The 16150-nt window shown below is 43.6% G+C and overlaps 1 protein-coding gene across 2 annotated transcripts in view; it reads left to right on the top strand.

Annotated features, from left to right (window-relative positions):
* The window catches only part of INTS10 (integrator complex subunit 10), a 328250-nt gene that overhangs the window by 136815 nt on the left and 175285 nt on the right, over positions 1 to 16150 (top strand). For both annotated transcript variants that reach the window (XM_030194553.1, XM_030194554.1), the window contains exon 10: positions 15313 to 15466. In XM_030194553.1, coding sequence (XP_030050413.1) covers positions 15313 to 15466 — 154 coding nt within the window. The remainder of the gene's footprint in view (positions 1 to 15312; positions 15467 to 16150) is intronic.

The raw sequence follows: 16150 nt of genomic DNA, 5'->3' as shown, positions 1-16150 counted from the left end.
AAGGAGACTATGATAAAATGAGAAGAACGGTTAAAAAAAAAACTTAGGGGGGCAACTGAGAGGGTAAAAACTGTACAACAGGCATGGATGCTGTTCAAAAATACCATCGTGGAGGCCCAGGCTAAACATATTCCGTGAATAGAAAAGAAAGACGGAAGTCCAAAAGACAGCCGGCGTGGTTGAAAAGTGAGGTGAAGGAAGCTATTAGGGCTAAAAGAAACACCTTCAGAAAATGGAAGAAGGAACCGTCTGAAAATAACAAGAAGCAGCATAAGGAGTGTCAAAGCAAATGCAAGGCGCAGATAAAGAAGGCCAAGAGGGATTACAAAAAAAAAGATAGCATTAGAGGCAAAAAAACATAGCAAAAATGTTTTCGGTATATTAAAAGCAGGAAGCCGGCAAAAGAATCGGTTGGGCCGCTGGATGACCGAAGGGTAAAAGGGGCGAAAAAGGAAGATAAAGACGTAGCGGAGAAATTGAATGAATTCTTTGCTTCGGTCTTCACCGAGGAAGATTTGGGTGGGATATCAGTGTTGGAAATGGTATTTCAAGCGGACGAGTCGGAGAAACTTACTGACTTCACAGTAAACCTGGAGGACGTAATGGGGCAGTTCAGCAAACTGAAGAGTAGCAAATCTCCTGGACCGGATGGTATTCATCGTAGAGTACTGATAGAACTGAAAAATGAGCTTACGAAGCTACTGTTAGTGATATGTAATTTATCTTTAAAATCGAGCATGGTACCGGAAGATTGGAGGGTGGCTAATGTAACGCAGATTTTTTAAAAAGGTTCCATGGGAGATCCGAGAAATTATAGTCCGGTGAGTCTGACGTTGGTGCCGGGGAAAATGGTAGAGACTATTATCCAAAACAAAATTACAGAGCACATCCAAGGACATAGATTGCTGAGACCAAGTCAGCACGGCTTTTGTGTGGGGAAATCTTGCCTGATCAATTTACTTCAATTCTTTGAAGGAGTAAACAAACATGTGGACAAAGGGCAGCCAGTTGATATTGTGTATCTGGATTTTCAAAAGGCGTTTGACAAGGTACCTCATGAAAGGCTACAGAGGAAATTGGAGGGTCATGGGATAGGAGGAAATGTCCTATTGTGGATTAAAAACTGGTTGAAGGATAGGAAACAGAGAGTGGGGTTAAATGGGCAGTATTCACAATGGAGAAGGGTAATTAGTGGGGTTCCTCAGGGGTCTGTGCTAGGACTGCTGCTTTTTAACATTTTAAATGATTTAGAGATGGGAATAACTAGTGAGGTAATTGAATTTGCTGATGACACAAAGTTATTCAAAGTCGTTAACTCGCGACAGGATTGTGAAAAATTACAGAAGGACCTTATGAGACTGGGCGGCTAAATGGCAGATTACGTTTAATGTGAGCAAGTGCAAGGTGATGCATGTGGGGAAAAAGAACCCAAATTATAGCTACGTCATGCAAGGTTCCACGTTAGGAGATACGGACCAAGAAAGGGATCTGGGTGTCGTCGTCAATAATACACTGAAACCTTCTGCTCAGTGTGCTGCTGCGGCTAGGAAAGCGAATAGAATGTTGGGTATCATTAGGAAAGGTATGGAAAACAGGTGTGAGGATGTTATAATGCCGTTGTATCGCTCCATGGTGCAACTGCACCTTGATTACTGTGTTCAATTCTGGTCGCCGCATCTCAAGAAAGATATAGTAGAATTTTAAAAGGTGCAGCAAAGGGTGACGAAAATGATAGTGGGGATGGGACGACTTCCCTATGAAGAAAGACTAAGGAGGCTAGGGCTTTTCAGCTTGGAGAAGAGATGGCTGAGGGGAGACATGATAGAGGTATATAAAATAATGAGTGGAGTGGAACAGGTGGATGTGAAGCGTCTGTTCACGCTTTCCAAAAATACTAGGACTAGGGGGCATGCGATGAAACTACAGTGTAGTAAATTTAAAACAAATAGGAGAAAATATTTCTTCACCCAACGCATAATTAAACTCTGCAATTCGTTGCCAGAGAACATGGTGAAGGCGGTTAGCTTAACAGAGTTTAAAAAGGGGTTAGACGGTTTCTTAAAGGACAAGTCCATAAACCACTACTAAATGGACTTGGGAAAAATCCACAATTCCAGGAATAACATGTATAGAATGTTTGTACGTTTGGGAAGCTCGCCAGGTGCCCTTGGCCTGGATTGGCCGCTGTCGTGGACAGGATGCTGGGCTCAATGGACCTTTGGTCTTTTCCCAGTGTGGCATTACTTATGTACTTATGTACTTATAATGTGTTTTCCCAATCCCTTAGCCTCCACAGGGAGGGGAAACACTATAGCCTCATAGGCTGTAAAAAATAAGAGAGAAAAGTTAGACTCAGGCGCATCCAGTACAATCTTTATTGGTATCTCTCAGAGCCAATATACAAAATAATTGTTATCTTTCTGGAGCAGGTTGTCAGACAGCAAAGCGAAACACGAATCCTGAATAACAAAAAAACTGCTCAGCTCACACTGTCCCATCAAATACATATATACTGTTGCAAGTTATGCTTCTCATAAATCATGTGATTTCTCCAAAACTAATAATCAGAAACTAGCCTGTGCCATATATGGATATTCCTGTATTATATCACTCTCTCCTGATGTGGGTTCACGTGGACAGTCGGTGGTCATTGGCTAATTAGCTATCAGTTCTGCGTGCACAGCATGTAGTTAGCCACAGGGCATAGAACAATACTTGTGTCCTCTCTCTGTCTCTCTTCCCACAAATGTAACATTCTCTTAGACTCACTGTGTATAGTCAGTCTGGCTTTCAGCAACTCCCAAGGTTACTCGGCTGCAGCCAAATGTGCATCTGTGAAGTGACTGTTCTCGGCTCCTGAGAAAGCACTGATTGGTACACAAGATGCTAACTTGTTAGGCCAACTTCTGAGAACCAAACTGAGCAATGTCCGGCCTTAGCAACAGGCCTAGCATAGGAAGGAATATACATTTCCATCTTGAAAGGCTGAATAGTGAGGAGCATGAAGCCTTTCACACACTTGGAGCACACACAGAGGTTCTTGGGTTCTTCAAAGCTAATATTGGAAGTGCCTCAGAGAGAAAAGGTCACAAGGGATGAGTGTGCTAAAAAATCACAAATCCTATATAATAATTCTCACCTCCAACATTCTGAGGCTGCCTGGAACCGTGGCTCCCTCGGAGGTGGTCTGCTAGGTGCGGTAGATCAAACTGACATCATAAATCCCACACAGCTCATCGAATCCAGTGAAGTGCCACTGATTGGCTGCGCCTCGGGTGAAGTCACCAGCTCGATGTCCAGCAACAAACCGTGACCCAGCCAGCAGCAAACAGCGACCCAGGCAGGGTGAGTAGGACTCCTCCCCCTGCCTAGGAATTGCTCGAGACTGGCTGCCAACCTCCCGAACCACCCGCGCACACAAACCGCCCTCAAAAAACCACCGCCGCCCTCCCTCTCCTCTCCAAGTCCAGATTCGGACTGTCGGAGAGGACGAAGGGGGAGGCTGGCGAGACGACGAGCGAGCGGCTATGGCGAGTGTCCAATGTGGAGGAGGTGGGTGAGGGCTCAGGGCGGGGGTCGGGGTCCAGTGGCGACTCAGAAGAGGGGGGAGAGAATGAGCGGGTCCGACTCCAGCGCAGCCCTCATCCCCGTTCACTCAAAACAAAGCATGCAAAGCAAACCTATGAGATGCTGCAGGACATTTAATAGATAGGAGTGGAAGTGAGCAAAGCAAGTCTACGGTAAGCAAGGAAGCCCATTGGTTAATCTCTGTTTCCACTCCCCTATGGTGCCGTCATTGATATACACTCAAAAGCAAGCAAACCTAGGAGCTGCTGCTTCACATTGTCGTTTTTAAATTTTGTTCCATCTGAAACAAGTCTAAAGCTGTTTCAACTGGATAGACAGTGCCGTAAAACGTGGAGGACAAAAGGAGGGGGGAGACAGACAGACCCTGCAACTGGGAAAAAGGGAGGGAGGGGGGACCCCCCTGCAACTGGGAGACAGACCGGGGGGGGGGGACGACCCTGGAACTGGGAGGGAGGGGGTACCCTGGCACATACTCTCATTCTCACACACACACTCGCACCCAGTCTCACTCTCTCTCTGTCACACAAACACACATTCGCACATTCATTCTCTCTCACACAGTCACTCTCACACACACTCTCTCAAACATACACACTCCAAGGTACTACTACTACTACTTGACATTTCTATAGCGCTACTAGGGTTACGCAGCACTGTACAATTTAACAGAAAAGGGGCAGTCCCTGCTCAAAGGAGCTTACAATCTAAAGGATGAAATGACAAGTTGGGGTAGTCTAGATTTCTTGAGTAGTGGTTAGGTGCCAAAGGCGACATTGAAGAGATGGGCTTTTAGCAGGGATTTGAAGATGGGCAGGGAAGGGGCCTGGCATATGGGCTCAGGGAGATTATTCCATGCATGGGGTGAGGTGAGGCAGAAAGGGTGGAGCCTGGAGTTTGGCGGTTGTGGAGAAGGGTACTGAAAGGAGGGATTTGTCTTGAGAGCGGAGGTTATGGGTAGGAACGTAAGGGGAGATGAGGGTAGGGAGGGGCTGCAGATCGAGTGCATTTGTAGTTTAGGAGGAGAAGCTTGAACTGTATGCGGTACCTGATCGGAAGCCAGTGAAGTGATTTGAGGAGGGGGGAGATGTGAGTATATCGGTCCAGGCGGAAGATAAGGTAAACCTTGCTAGCGCGCATTTCTTTTAAAACAGAAATGGGCCTTTTTTACTAGTTAATAGTAAAAAATAAAATTTAGAGGACAAAAATGGGGTACAGGAGAGAATAATATGTCTAAGGGGAAGCATGAAGCAATGGTATGTTATCATGAGCAAAAGTGGGTACAGGAACAATTAAAACTATGGTGGCATATGTCATACACAAGGACACAAACCTGAAAAACAAGTTACACAACAAATTCTTACACAAGAACACAAGCCTGAAAAACAAGCAGCAGTAGAAAAATCAACAGGATGAGCAGATGTATTCTACAGTAATAAATTGCAACATATAATATCAAACTTTTTAAAGCTACTTAGCATAAGTAGCAACCTGCAAACCAGGAGTAAAGATAGAAACTACAGCAAGGTCAGTGCTAGAAAATAAACAAGATTCAGCAGGAATAGAAAATCAAGTGTACAGGTGTACAGATACCAGAAGCATTCCCAGGAATACATAGGTATAAGTGAATGAAACAATGGCAGAAAATATCCATAAAAGGAAAAACAGCACGAATAGAATTAAAAGGAATAGTGATCACACAAGACAATACTTGACCTAAGTGTTGACATGTACCAGAAAAGGAAATACATAGAAGGGCCAAAATAAGAGGATAAGCTGCAAAGACAGGAGAAAGAGATAGGGGACAATTAATATGATTAATAAAGAATTCAGTACAGTTAACCGCAGTACAAGAAGAGTTAACTAATATAACAGCAAACAGCATATGATACCAAGCATTAGAAAGCTAGGCAACAGAAGCTGCAGACATATTAAGAGTAGTATTAATGGTAAGAAGAGAAACTGAGGGTGGAGAGTGAGCAGCAAAAATAGGAGAACAACAAAGAGTTATAAGAATAAAAAGCAAATACTTCATTATAACAAATGTCCAGAATGCAGAGTCCAAAATTATCAAATCCTTCTCAAGTTTCAGACAAAACAGTAGGTGAAGGACGAAGATCAGGTAGCTGGTTCCAGAAAGAATGTCCTTCAAGGAAAAGATGATGTTGGAGTAAGAGTCCAAAGCCAAAAGTGTCCAGATTAGATAGGAGCAGTCTAAAGTTTGTGTAGTATGTAAGCAGCAGGAACTCGGCATCAAGCTTGAGTGAAGTTCTCCAGCATTCAAGGGTAGTGGTCTTGGGAATTATTTCTTTCCTGGTCTCCAGGAATTGGTGTGTGTTTAACTGCATCTATGACATGGAGCAGGAGGATGATAAGAAGTATATCACAGATGGTTCCTAGGACCAACCTGATTGTTATCTGTCTGTCGGTCAAGGTCCTGATTGCTCTCCTCCTTTCCAGTCGTCCAAAAGGACTCCAAACTGTCGTCTCAGTCAATTGTTCACGTGGGTCATCTGGACCAGATGTTAAGGCCTCCATGTCGACCCTAAATTCTCACTTGGGTTGTTGTTTTCTTCACTGGGTTTGAGACAAGGGTTCCTATTGAAGCACCTCCCCTTTGCAACTGGGTTTACCCTTGTGAGAAGTTGGTAACTTGATCTCAGCTGCAACCTCTGCAACTGGAGTACTTGATTTGGACCTTCCCAGCAAGGTAAAGCCCAATTTTCCATCTTGATGACATTGATTTAGACCCAGTCTCCTGAGTGGACCGCTCCAAACTCAATAGGTTCCGGATCTGTAGACACTACTGATCAATAAGAGAAAATGGAAAACAGAATGGAAGTGGTAAAGGGCCCCAGTGGGTTTGTGTGTGAGCAATTTCATACAGCTCAAAACAATCTCCCCTTTGCCTATAGAGGAACCAAGGGCATCAATCTCTATCTAGGATCTTATATGAGATCAGCCAAAAGTGTACCAATTCTCCAGTGTTAGGTCTAGGTAATGGTATGCTTCCCTGTTCAAGTTTAAGTAGACCAATCCCATATAAGTCGATTGTTTCAAAAGTAAGAGTCCCTGGGCCTGTGGTCCAAGTGTCAAGTAAAGGTTCACACAAAATACTAAACCTGATGTAAGGACTTCAGTCAGTGTTATCATCAGGACCTGGATTCCAACTCAAAACAGACATGAGAGGGTTAAAAGGTTATAGCAGTAGGGGGTTCAAAATGGCCACCAAGTAGGTCAGACGTACCTTTTGAGCTCCTGCGAAATTGCCTTAGATTTTTTGTTGGTTCTTTGTTTTAGTGCCTACAAAACTTTCTTAAAATGCCGAAGAGAAGGGGGAAGGCTGCTGCCGTAGCCCACCAGCAACCGAGTCTCCCCTCTCGAAGTGGCCCGATTGATATTTTTGTTCAACGGACTCACCAAGACGCAAGTACGCTGGTGAGCGGCTCGCTGAGGTCCCCTGCTGTGGTTGGAAGAGTGTTGGGATCTCCAGAGCTGGAAGTCTCTTTAAGCCCCGACACTCGAACGCCTCCACCTCCTCCAGGACAGCACAGACCTGCTCCTCTATTATCGGCGTCACTGACTCCAAACCCGGAAAGGGAAATGGACGAAGGAAGACCGAGGGCAATTAGAGAGCGTGAAGTAGCTGAGTTTACACTGTCTGAGACATCAATAGAAGGAGGGAATACCCCTGCTGGGTCTGGACTTTCCTCACAACAAAAGGAGGTAGGAGCCTTTTCACTTGCTCTATTTCAGACTAAACCTCCCGAAGTGATGCTTGATTGCCTCTGGAATTTAATTGCAGGCTTAGGCAAAGCTATGTTACCACAGATACAAACACTTAAACAAGAAGTGGCTTTTGTGCAGGAGACAGTAAAACGCTTAAATGTACAGGTGGAAAATCAAGCTAAAGCTGTACAGCAGACACAAGAAACTCAAACTGTAATGCTAAAAGATCTAGCTAACCTGAGAAGGAAAGCAGAGACAATGGAAAATTTTACTAGAAACAACAATTTGCGTTTTGTGAACTTTCCATATGTGAGTAATATTGCACCTAAAGAGATGTTAAAATTATACCTTAAAGAAGTGCTTCAAATTAAAGAGGAAAATATGCCTCCCTTCACACAATTGTTTTACATCCCTTCTGGGAGTATGCGACAGCAACAAGAGCAAGAGACTCAACCTTTGGATATATCTGCTATATTAGAAATCTCTGATACAGATCTAGCTTTTGCAGCTAAGTTGGTGGCGACTGTGGTTTTATCGCCAGATAAACTATGGATACTGAGATTATTCTATAAAAATCGGGATAAAATTTTTAAGGGGTTAAAAATTAATATTTTCCCAGATGTATCAAGGGAAACACAGCTACGCCGGAAACATTTTTTGCAGAAGAAGCAAGAAGTGATCAACTTGGGAGCAACTTTTTTCCTAAAATTTCCTTGCAAGTGTTTAGTCACCTACCAAACTGAGAAATTTATCTTTTTTGATCCATCCGAACTGGAGTTGTTTATAACATCTAGAAAGATGGAAGGAGCAGCTGTCCCTTCCACCGATAACGTTTGATATAATAAAGGCGTCTTCAAAACATCTGACCTACAAGTTTCATAGTAACATTTGCCTGATATTTTATTTCAACCAATTTTGTACATTTTGAGCTCCCCCAATTGTGGACTTATATTGGCGTGAAGGGGGAAAATAGTGTAAATGTAAATGTTTTTCTTTTTTCTTCTTGATGAGATTACTTGTTCACCCAATTTTTCCTGTTACAAGATTAATATGCTTGTAAATTATTTGAAAATTTCATTAAAAAAAAAAGGTTATAGCAGTTCTTTCACAAATGTTGGAGTAATACAAATTGTAAATCCTCTTTTTATCAACAAAACTGTAGCTAGCAAGGTAGTGAGAATAAGGACAAAAATGAAATAAATGAAAACTCTTGAACCATAAATCCCCAATCATCAATGTTAAAATGATCAGTAGGAAGGGGGCGTGCAATATCACAACATACAGTATAAGGTATGGCTGAGTCAAGTTTTGTTAAATGACATACAGGAGGCAGACTTCAGATATCTGACGCAGGAAGTATGGTTTTGCAGCTTCACAGCAGCAGCTAATATGGCCTCAATTCGGACCAAAGTAAATAGGATCTGTCTTCTCATCTGGAATGACATTAGACAGAGAAACTTCTTTGTGAGTTAACTTTTTCTTCATATTGTAACCAGGTACCTCTCTTGTGCAGCCAAGGATAGAACAATCTCCTCCAGCCATAGGCTCCCGGTACAGTGAAGAAATAGATGTCCACCAGTAACTTCAATCTTAAGGACTTTTATTCCATGCAGGTTTCTAGTACCCAGTTCCAACAGCAGCATAGCACATACCAGGATTCAATACAGGCTTACAGACTCCAGTCTGGGCTCTTTATCCAGTGCACAATAAACAGTAATTCAATTCCCAAGACAAACAATTCTTTCAGTTCATCATCACAGTTCAGTCACTAAGCAGCAGTTTCTACCTTCTATCCTCTTTACCTTCAGGAGAGTTCAATATTTTACGGACCCCTTCTACCCAAGGGTTTTCCCCTGCATCAGCTTCCCAGTGAATTCAATACTTTTGGGACTTCCTCTCACCCAAGGAATTTCAGCCTGTAATTGCCAGTACTTTAGGGACCTCCTTGCCCAAGGGTTTTCAGCCTGCAACTCCTTCTCTCCTTCTGCTTCTCTCTCCTGAACTGAACTCACCCCTGGGACTCCTTCCCACCTGCCTAATCAATCCCTGGCTTCAGCTACCACCACCGATCATTCTCCTTCCCTTAGCTTCCTCACACCCAAACAAGCTGAGTTAAGCATTAGACTAATGAGACCAATGATGAGCTCCTGCACACAGGGTTTCCTAACTCTCTTTCCGCCTAGTGGCAGCTACTCTACACAACCTGCCAGCTTACACCCATGCCTTCCCTGACTGCAGCTAGGAGTCCAGTCCGGGTTCTTCATCTCCCCCTCTGGCTCCTTGCCTGTAATGCCTTCTGGGACTTGTATTTCAGACTGAAACTGCCTTAACCCAACTATCCTGGTGGTGACTTTATCACATACCCCCCCCCCCCCCCACTTAAGAAATTGTGAGTCCCTTTGGGACTTTCCCAGGGATTCGCAGTTTTTGAGAGGGCCTCACTATCTTCAGATCTCATGGAGATTCTGGCCCAAGCTACCAGCTTCTGCTCCCAGCATCCAGCTCCCAGCTTCAGCTCCCAGCATTTGGCTTTCAGCATCCCACTCCAGATCTCCACTCCGGCTCTGGCTTTTCCCTCCGGCTTCACCGCATTCACCCTGTAAAGCCAAAAAAAAAAGAAAGAGACCCAAGTGCGATATCTTTACACTGGTCCCCCTTTCAAGCCAGCTCAGTCCACTCCTGGTCTTCCCCACTTCTCTTTATCCAGCCTTGGCCCCCCTAGGTACCTCTTACCTGAGGCATCCAGGATTTAAGCATTTAGGCCACCACGACCAGACTCTCCAGCTTGCATGGATCCATGTTCAGGCCCATCTGGGAAAGTGCCATTTGTAACCAGGTACCTCTCTTGTGCAGCCAAGGATAGAACAATCTCATCCAGCCACAGGCTCCCGGTACAATGAAGAAATAGATGTCCACCAGTAACTTCAATCTTAAGGACTTTTATTCCATGCAGGTTTCTAGTACCCAGTTCCAACAGCAGCATAGCACATACCAGGATTCAATACAGGCTTACAGGCTCCAGTCTAGGCTCTTTATCCAGTGCACAATAAACAGTAATTAAATTCCCAAGACAAACAGTTCTTTCAGTTCATCATCACAGTTCAGTCACTAAGCAGCAGTTTCTACCTTCTATCCTCTTTACCTTCAGGAGAGTTCAATATTTTTGGGACCCCTTCTACCCAAGGGTTTTCCCCTGCATCAGCTTCCCAGTGAATTCAATACTTTTGGGACTCCTAACTCTCTTTCCACCTAGTGGCAGCCACTCTACACAACCTGCCAGCTTATACCCATGCCTTCCCTGGTTGCAGCTCGGAGTCCAGTCCGGGTTCTTCATCTCCCCCTCTGGCTCCTTGCCTGCAATGCCTTCTGGGACTTGTATTTCAGACTGAAACTGCCTTAACCCAACTATTCTGGAGGTGACTTTATCATAATATATATTGCCAGTGACTTCACTGCCTCCTCATGACTTTTTTTTGTGAGGTAAACTGAGGGATTACATACTGCCTGACAAATAGAATTTCATAAGGGAGTCAATCCTGTGCTCCCTGAAAATTGTACTTAGCACAGAAAGATTTACAGTATTGGGAAAACTGGTATGCTGTGAATATTCTTGTTACCATCCCTTTTGTTGAGTACCTGATCTAGGAAGGGTACTTCTTTATCTATCTGGAAAAGACTGTCATGTAAAAGGGCAGTTAGTGCAGAGTCTTTTGACTATTTTGTCTGCAAAGGCATTTATTAAAGAAATGTGATCTGTACATCGACTTACAAATGGTGATCTGCCTAAGAAGGAAGACAGCAGCCAGTAGTTGAATGATAAGAGGGCATATACAGAAAAATAGAAACAAAAACATTGGGCTATGAAATGGACAGAACACTGCTTTTTGTGTGACCAAAAACATTATGAAACATGAATCAAACCATAAACATATGCGTGTACACCTAATAAGCAGACAAAAAGCATTATAATTAAAAATGGAACAGAAAGTACATGCAAAAATCCTGCAATCAGAGCAACAGTGTAAGCACTGGGGTAGAGTTCAACAGTTTATCCAGTAAATGGAGCAGGTCTTAAATCACATAAATGAGTCCAAAAATTCTCCTTCCAATAATGCAGCTGTAAATGCAGCTGTAGGTGTCACTGTTTTCAGACTAGTCTCGCAGCATGCTTCAAAAGGATGCCAACTTGGAGTAAATAAGGGGCTTTGAAGGAAGACAATAAAACAAGTAAACAGAGCAGAGCAATGAGGACTTAATAGTAGTTTATAGACATGAGGTAATAAAGGTCACAGTTCCTAACAAGTGAAACAATCTACTTAATGTCTGGGCAGTTCGTAAACAAAATGGCATGAGCTCAAAATAGCATTAGCACAAAGCTAAGCTCAGGTTTGATACTTTATGTAAATCTAGTATACATATATACTGTTGCAGGTTACGCTTCTCATAAATCATGTGATTTCTCCAAAACTAGAAATCAGAAACTAGCCTGTGCCATATATGGATAGTTCTGTATTGTATCACTCTCTCCTGATGTGGGTTCACGTGGACAGTTGGTGGTCATTGGCTAATTAGCTATCAGTTCTGCGTGCACAGCATGTAGTTAGCCACAGGGCATAGAACAATACTTGTGTCCTCTCTCTGTCTCTCTTCCCACAAATGTAACATTCTCTTAGACTCACTGTGTATCGTCAGTCTGGCTTTCAGCTTCTCCCAGGGTTACTCGGCTGCAGCCAAATGTGCATCTGTGAAGTGACTGTTCTCAGCTCCTGAGAAAGCACTGATTGGTACACAAGATGCTAACTTGTTAGGCCAACTTGTGAGAACCAAACTGAGCAATGTCAGGCCTTATCAATAGGCCTAGCATAGGAAGGAATATACAGTAATAAAAATTTTTTCCTGTTGAGTGGGATCTGAAAAGATGTAAGAATTAGTTCCTGCATTCACCAGACATAAAGAAAATGTTAAAATATAGAGGCTCCGATCACTAAGACCCTAGGTCTCGAGTGGAGGAAAGCCTCATGACGTAATTGCATAGGTCTGGCAATGTCAGGAAATACCAAGAGACTTTGCCCATAAACCAAAGTAGTTTTCTTCAGAAAGTAAGCCTTCAAAGCTTACATTTTTTGCATACCCGTCTGAAATGAAACAAGTAAAGTAGCACGTTTTACAATAGCCTCTGTGATTCCCGAGAGTCTGTTGTGTCATACTCTTCTTTTTTATTTACCATCCTAGAGGCTCTAGGCCAGAGGTTTTCAGCCCTGTCCATCTGGCATACTCAGCCAGTTGGGGTTTTCAGGATATTCCCATTGAATTTATTCTGAAAATCCTGACTGGCTGGGTGTGCCCTGAGGACTGGGTTAAAAACCTGTGGTTTAGACAAAATTATACAAGTTATTTATCACCAAATTATCAACCAGTATAGAAAACACATCTTTCAGATACAGTTTAAGAATTTCAAGAGGGATAAAAAGTGGGCTATTAGAAAATTCAATAGGCATGGGTTACTAGCTGAATTTTAAAGATTCTCCATATGAAGATGCATTACTAAACTGCCTTACTAAGCTGTTTTCAGTACTCGCTGCAGTGACTGACAAAGATATTTGTGTTTCCACCTTCTCCCTTTTATGTTCAGTTGCTAGTAACCTGGTTTTCCGCTCAGTAAATTTCACTGATGTTCAACAGTATAACTACTAAAAAGGGTCAAATTATCCTGCAGCAACTTCAAAACTCTACCTGTAGCCATCATTAAGTTCTTTAATGTAATGTCCTGCGGTTGAGAAACTGGCAGAGAATAAAATAATAAAGAAACCAGTGAAGGTAGGTGTACCTCCCTTATCTGGAATCAGAGATTCAGGAGATGGAAGGTGGGCTGAAACACCAGCCGCGCCAGCAATTCTCCCTCATCTAGGAGCATCAGCTGTCCCCCGTAAAACAGGTTTTGGAGGTGGGGTATGGCCCCCCAGAAGATAGGGAAGCCTCAGACTTAGAGACACGACTCACTTGTGGCACTGTTGTCAATACAGTGATAGCCTTTCGCACAAATTTGTTCATCGGTCCCTTTACCAAGACAGGATTCACCGTCTTGCTTCTACCACCTTTTCACTTCCCCATGAAAAATAACCAGAATGGCCCACTCCTTGCTTGTCAGTTGCTCCAAAGGGGTGACCTGCCCCTTTGGCCATGCCCCATTGGGCATGCACCACAGTAGAGACACACTCTTGTAGCCAAAGGCAGGGCTGAAACCCAGAAGTCCCAAGAATAGGTGTCTCAATGCCTGCAGCAACAACAGTGTATCTGCCCGGTGTCTCCCAACTGAGATACTCTCTTGTAGCTGATGGCAGGACTCAAACCTGGAAGTCCCAGGAATAGGTGTCTCACTCAATGCCTGCAGCAAAAGTAGTGTATCTACCCAGTGTCTCCCCATATGCAAGAGTTTGACGTAGTTTTAATGTTCAAACAGAACTGTTTTCTCTTTTACTATATTATTCATATTCTTCCTTTTCTCAAGGAGGATTTCAAGAAAATTTGGTAATTGGGTGCTTGAAAGTCCAGGTAGTATCACTGGCATGCTTTCAGGGCTGTTTGGAGAGGTCCTCCTTGGCAGCTCATCCATAGTTCATTTTTTGAAGAGTGTGCTCTGTCTACAACCTCTGGTGCATTCTTCCTGCACTGAGTGGAATCTCATCCTTTGAACCCTTGAAAAGGGCAACCCTTAAAGATTTAATGTTCAAAACGTTTTTTCTTTTCGCCATTTATTTCTCCATTTCACACAGTCACTCTCTTTTCCTTCATTCCAGGAGGAGGATGGTGTGGAGGAGTTTAAAATTCTGTATTTGTTTGATGTCCGGTGTGCACTAGCTCACAAATTGGTTTGAATCTTCACCATGTTTTTCAACTAAAAGAATATTTTTAACTATTGTATATACTTGAATGTAAACCTATCCGATTGTAAACTGAGTTAACAGTTTTCCCCTTATAAAGTGGGGTAAACAGTTAACTCGACTATAAGCCGGGGGGGGGGGGGGATTTATATTCATATATATTCTTTACTCTTCTGTGGTGACCTGCGTTGCTCCCTTTCCCCCTCCCTGTTGGTGTGCAGTATTTTTGCCCTCTCCCTCCCTCCAATCTGTCTGCAATGACTGCCATTTCTCTTCCTCTCCTACCCCCACTCCTGCGTGACCGACACTACTCTCTCACTTCCTGCCCCTCCCCCCGAGCCAGCATTTTTTCTCGCTTCCCGCACCCCCCCACCACCACCACCACCACTGTGGCCAGCACTTCTCTCTCACTTCCCACCCCCAACAGTGACCGGCATTTCTCACTTCCTCCTTCCCCGCACAGTAACCAACATTTCTCTCTTGCTTCCTCCTCCCTCCCCGCAGTGACTGGCATTCCTCTCTCGCTTCTCCCCCCCCCCCCCCCCAAAGCGACCGGCACTTCTCTCTCGCTTCCCAACCCTCCCCCCCATGTGACCGACACTTCTCTTTCACCCCCCCTCCAACAATGACTGGCACTTCTCTCATGCTTCCTGCCCCCCCCCCCCCCCCCCCCGAGTGACTGGCACTTCTTACCGCTCTCTCCTAGCTCCTGCTGCTGCAGCTGCTGACACAGAAATGTAAGCAAGCAGGGCCAGTGTGGGGCCTTGAGCATCTGCACTTGCTCAAGGCCTCCTGGCTCCTTCCCTGTCAGCAGCATCAGCAGCCAGGAGGGAGCGAGCAAGAAATGCAGGTCAGCACAGAAGGGGAGGGTAGAAAGCAAGAGAAAAGTGCTGGTCACCGAAGGGGGAAGGAGGAAGCACAGAAATTTCTTCCAACTCATCTATAAGCCAAGATCCCAAGTTTTGGCCTTTTGGGGAGGTGTCCAAAAATATTGGCTTATAGTTGAGTATATATGGTAGCTGGATGACAAACCTCTGAATTTTGAACATTCCCTGCATGACAGGAGAACTTTTCTGGTGTGTTTATAATGATTATTTTATGTTTGTCTTTTAAACAGAGCTCAGATGATGAAGAATGCTCTGGAAAAGGGAGAAACCGTCATATTCTGATAAATAAGAAAGAACTTCCCAACTCAGTTGAACTGCTAGAGAGTTTCAAATTTGCAAAAGAGAGCTGGGAGCTGCTACATTCTGTTGAATCACTTGATAAGGGTAAATATGATTGTTCTTAGTTACTGCTGTAGTTTGAAGATTTAATGTGTTTTACTACAAATTATTTCAAAGTTGTGATTTTAAGCATTCACATTAGTAATGATAAGCCTGCATTTGGGGTACAGCATTGCGAGGGAATGGTACACAGTGGAGGGAATGAGGAGCTGATATGCAGTAATCAGTAGAGAGATTTTGTGATGATAATATCAGATCTGAAAAATAGTCAAACGGTGTGAGAAGTTGGTGATGAGATCCAGAAGGATGCTGGGTTGCATAGAGAGACATAACCAAGAGAAACAAAGTGGTGATAATGCCTCTCAACTGGTTGGTGGTGAGGTCTTGCCTGGAATATTATGTTCAGTTCTAAGGGCAATATCTCAGAAAGGATATAGGCAGGCAGTCCAGAGAAAAGCAACCAAAATTATGTGAGGCCCACAGGACAAGTCCTGTAAGATGATACTGAGGGACCTAAATATATGTATATCTTGGAGGAATGATGGGGGAGATACCTGGCAAATAATGTTTGTATACAAAAGGCAAACCTAGTTATAGAACTAGGGTCATTATGTGAAGCTCCAAGGAGAGGTAGAGTAAGGAACAGCATTGTGAAATATTTTTAATAAAAAGGGACGGTGGACTAGGTAGTAGAGAAAAATCATCAATACATTTTAAAAAAAACATAGA

Source organism: Microcaecilia unicolor, chromosome 2 (assembly GCF_901765095.1).
Source record: "Microcaecilia unicolor chromosome 2, aMicUni1.1, whole genome shotgun sequence".
Taxonomy (NCBI): Eukaryota; Metazoa; Chordata; class Amphibia; order Gymnophiona; family Siphonopidae; genus Microcaecilia; species Microcaecilia unicolor.
Note: the sequence above shows the minus strand (reverse complement) of the source record. Positions and strands in the feature narration are given on the sequence as shown.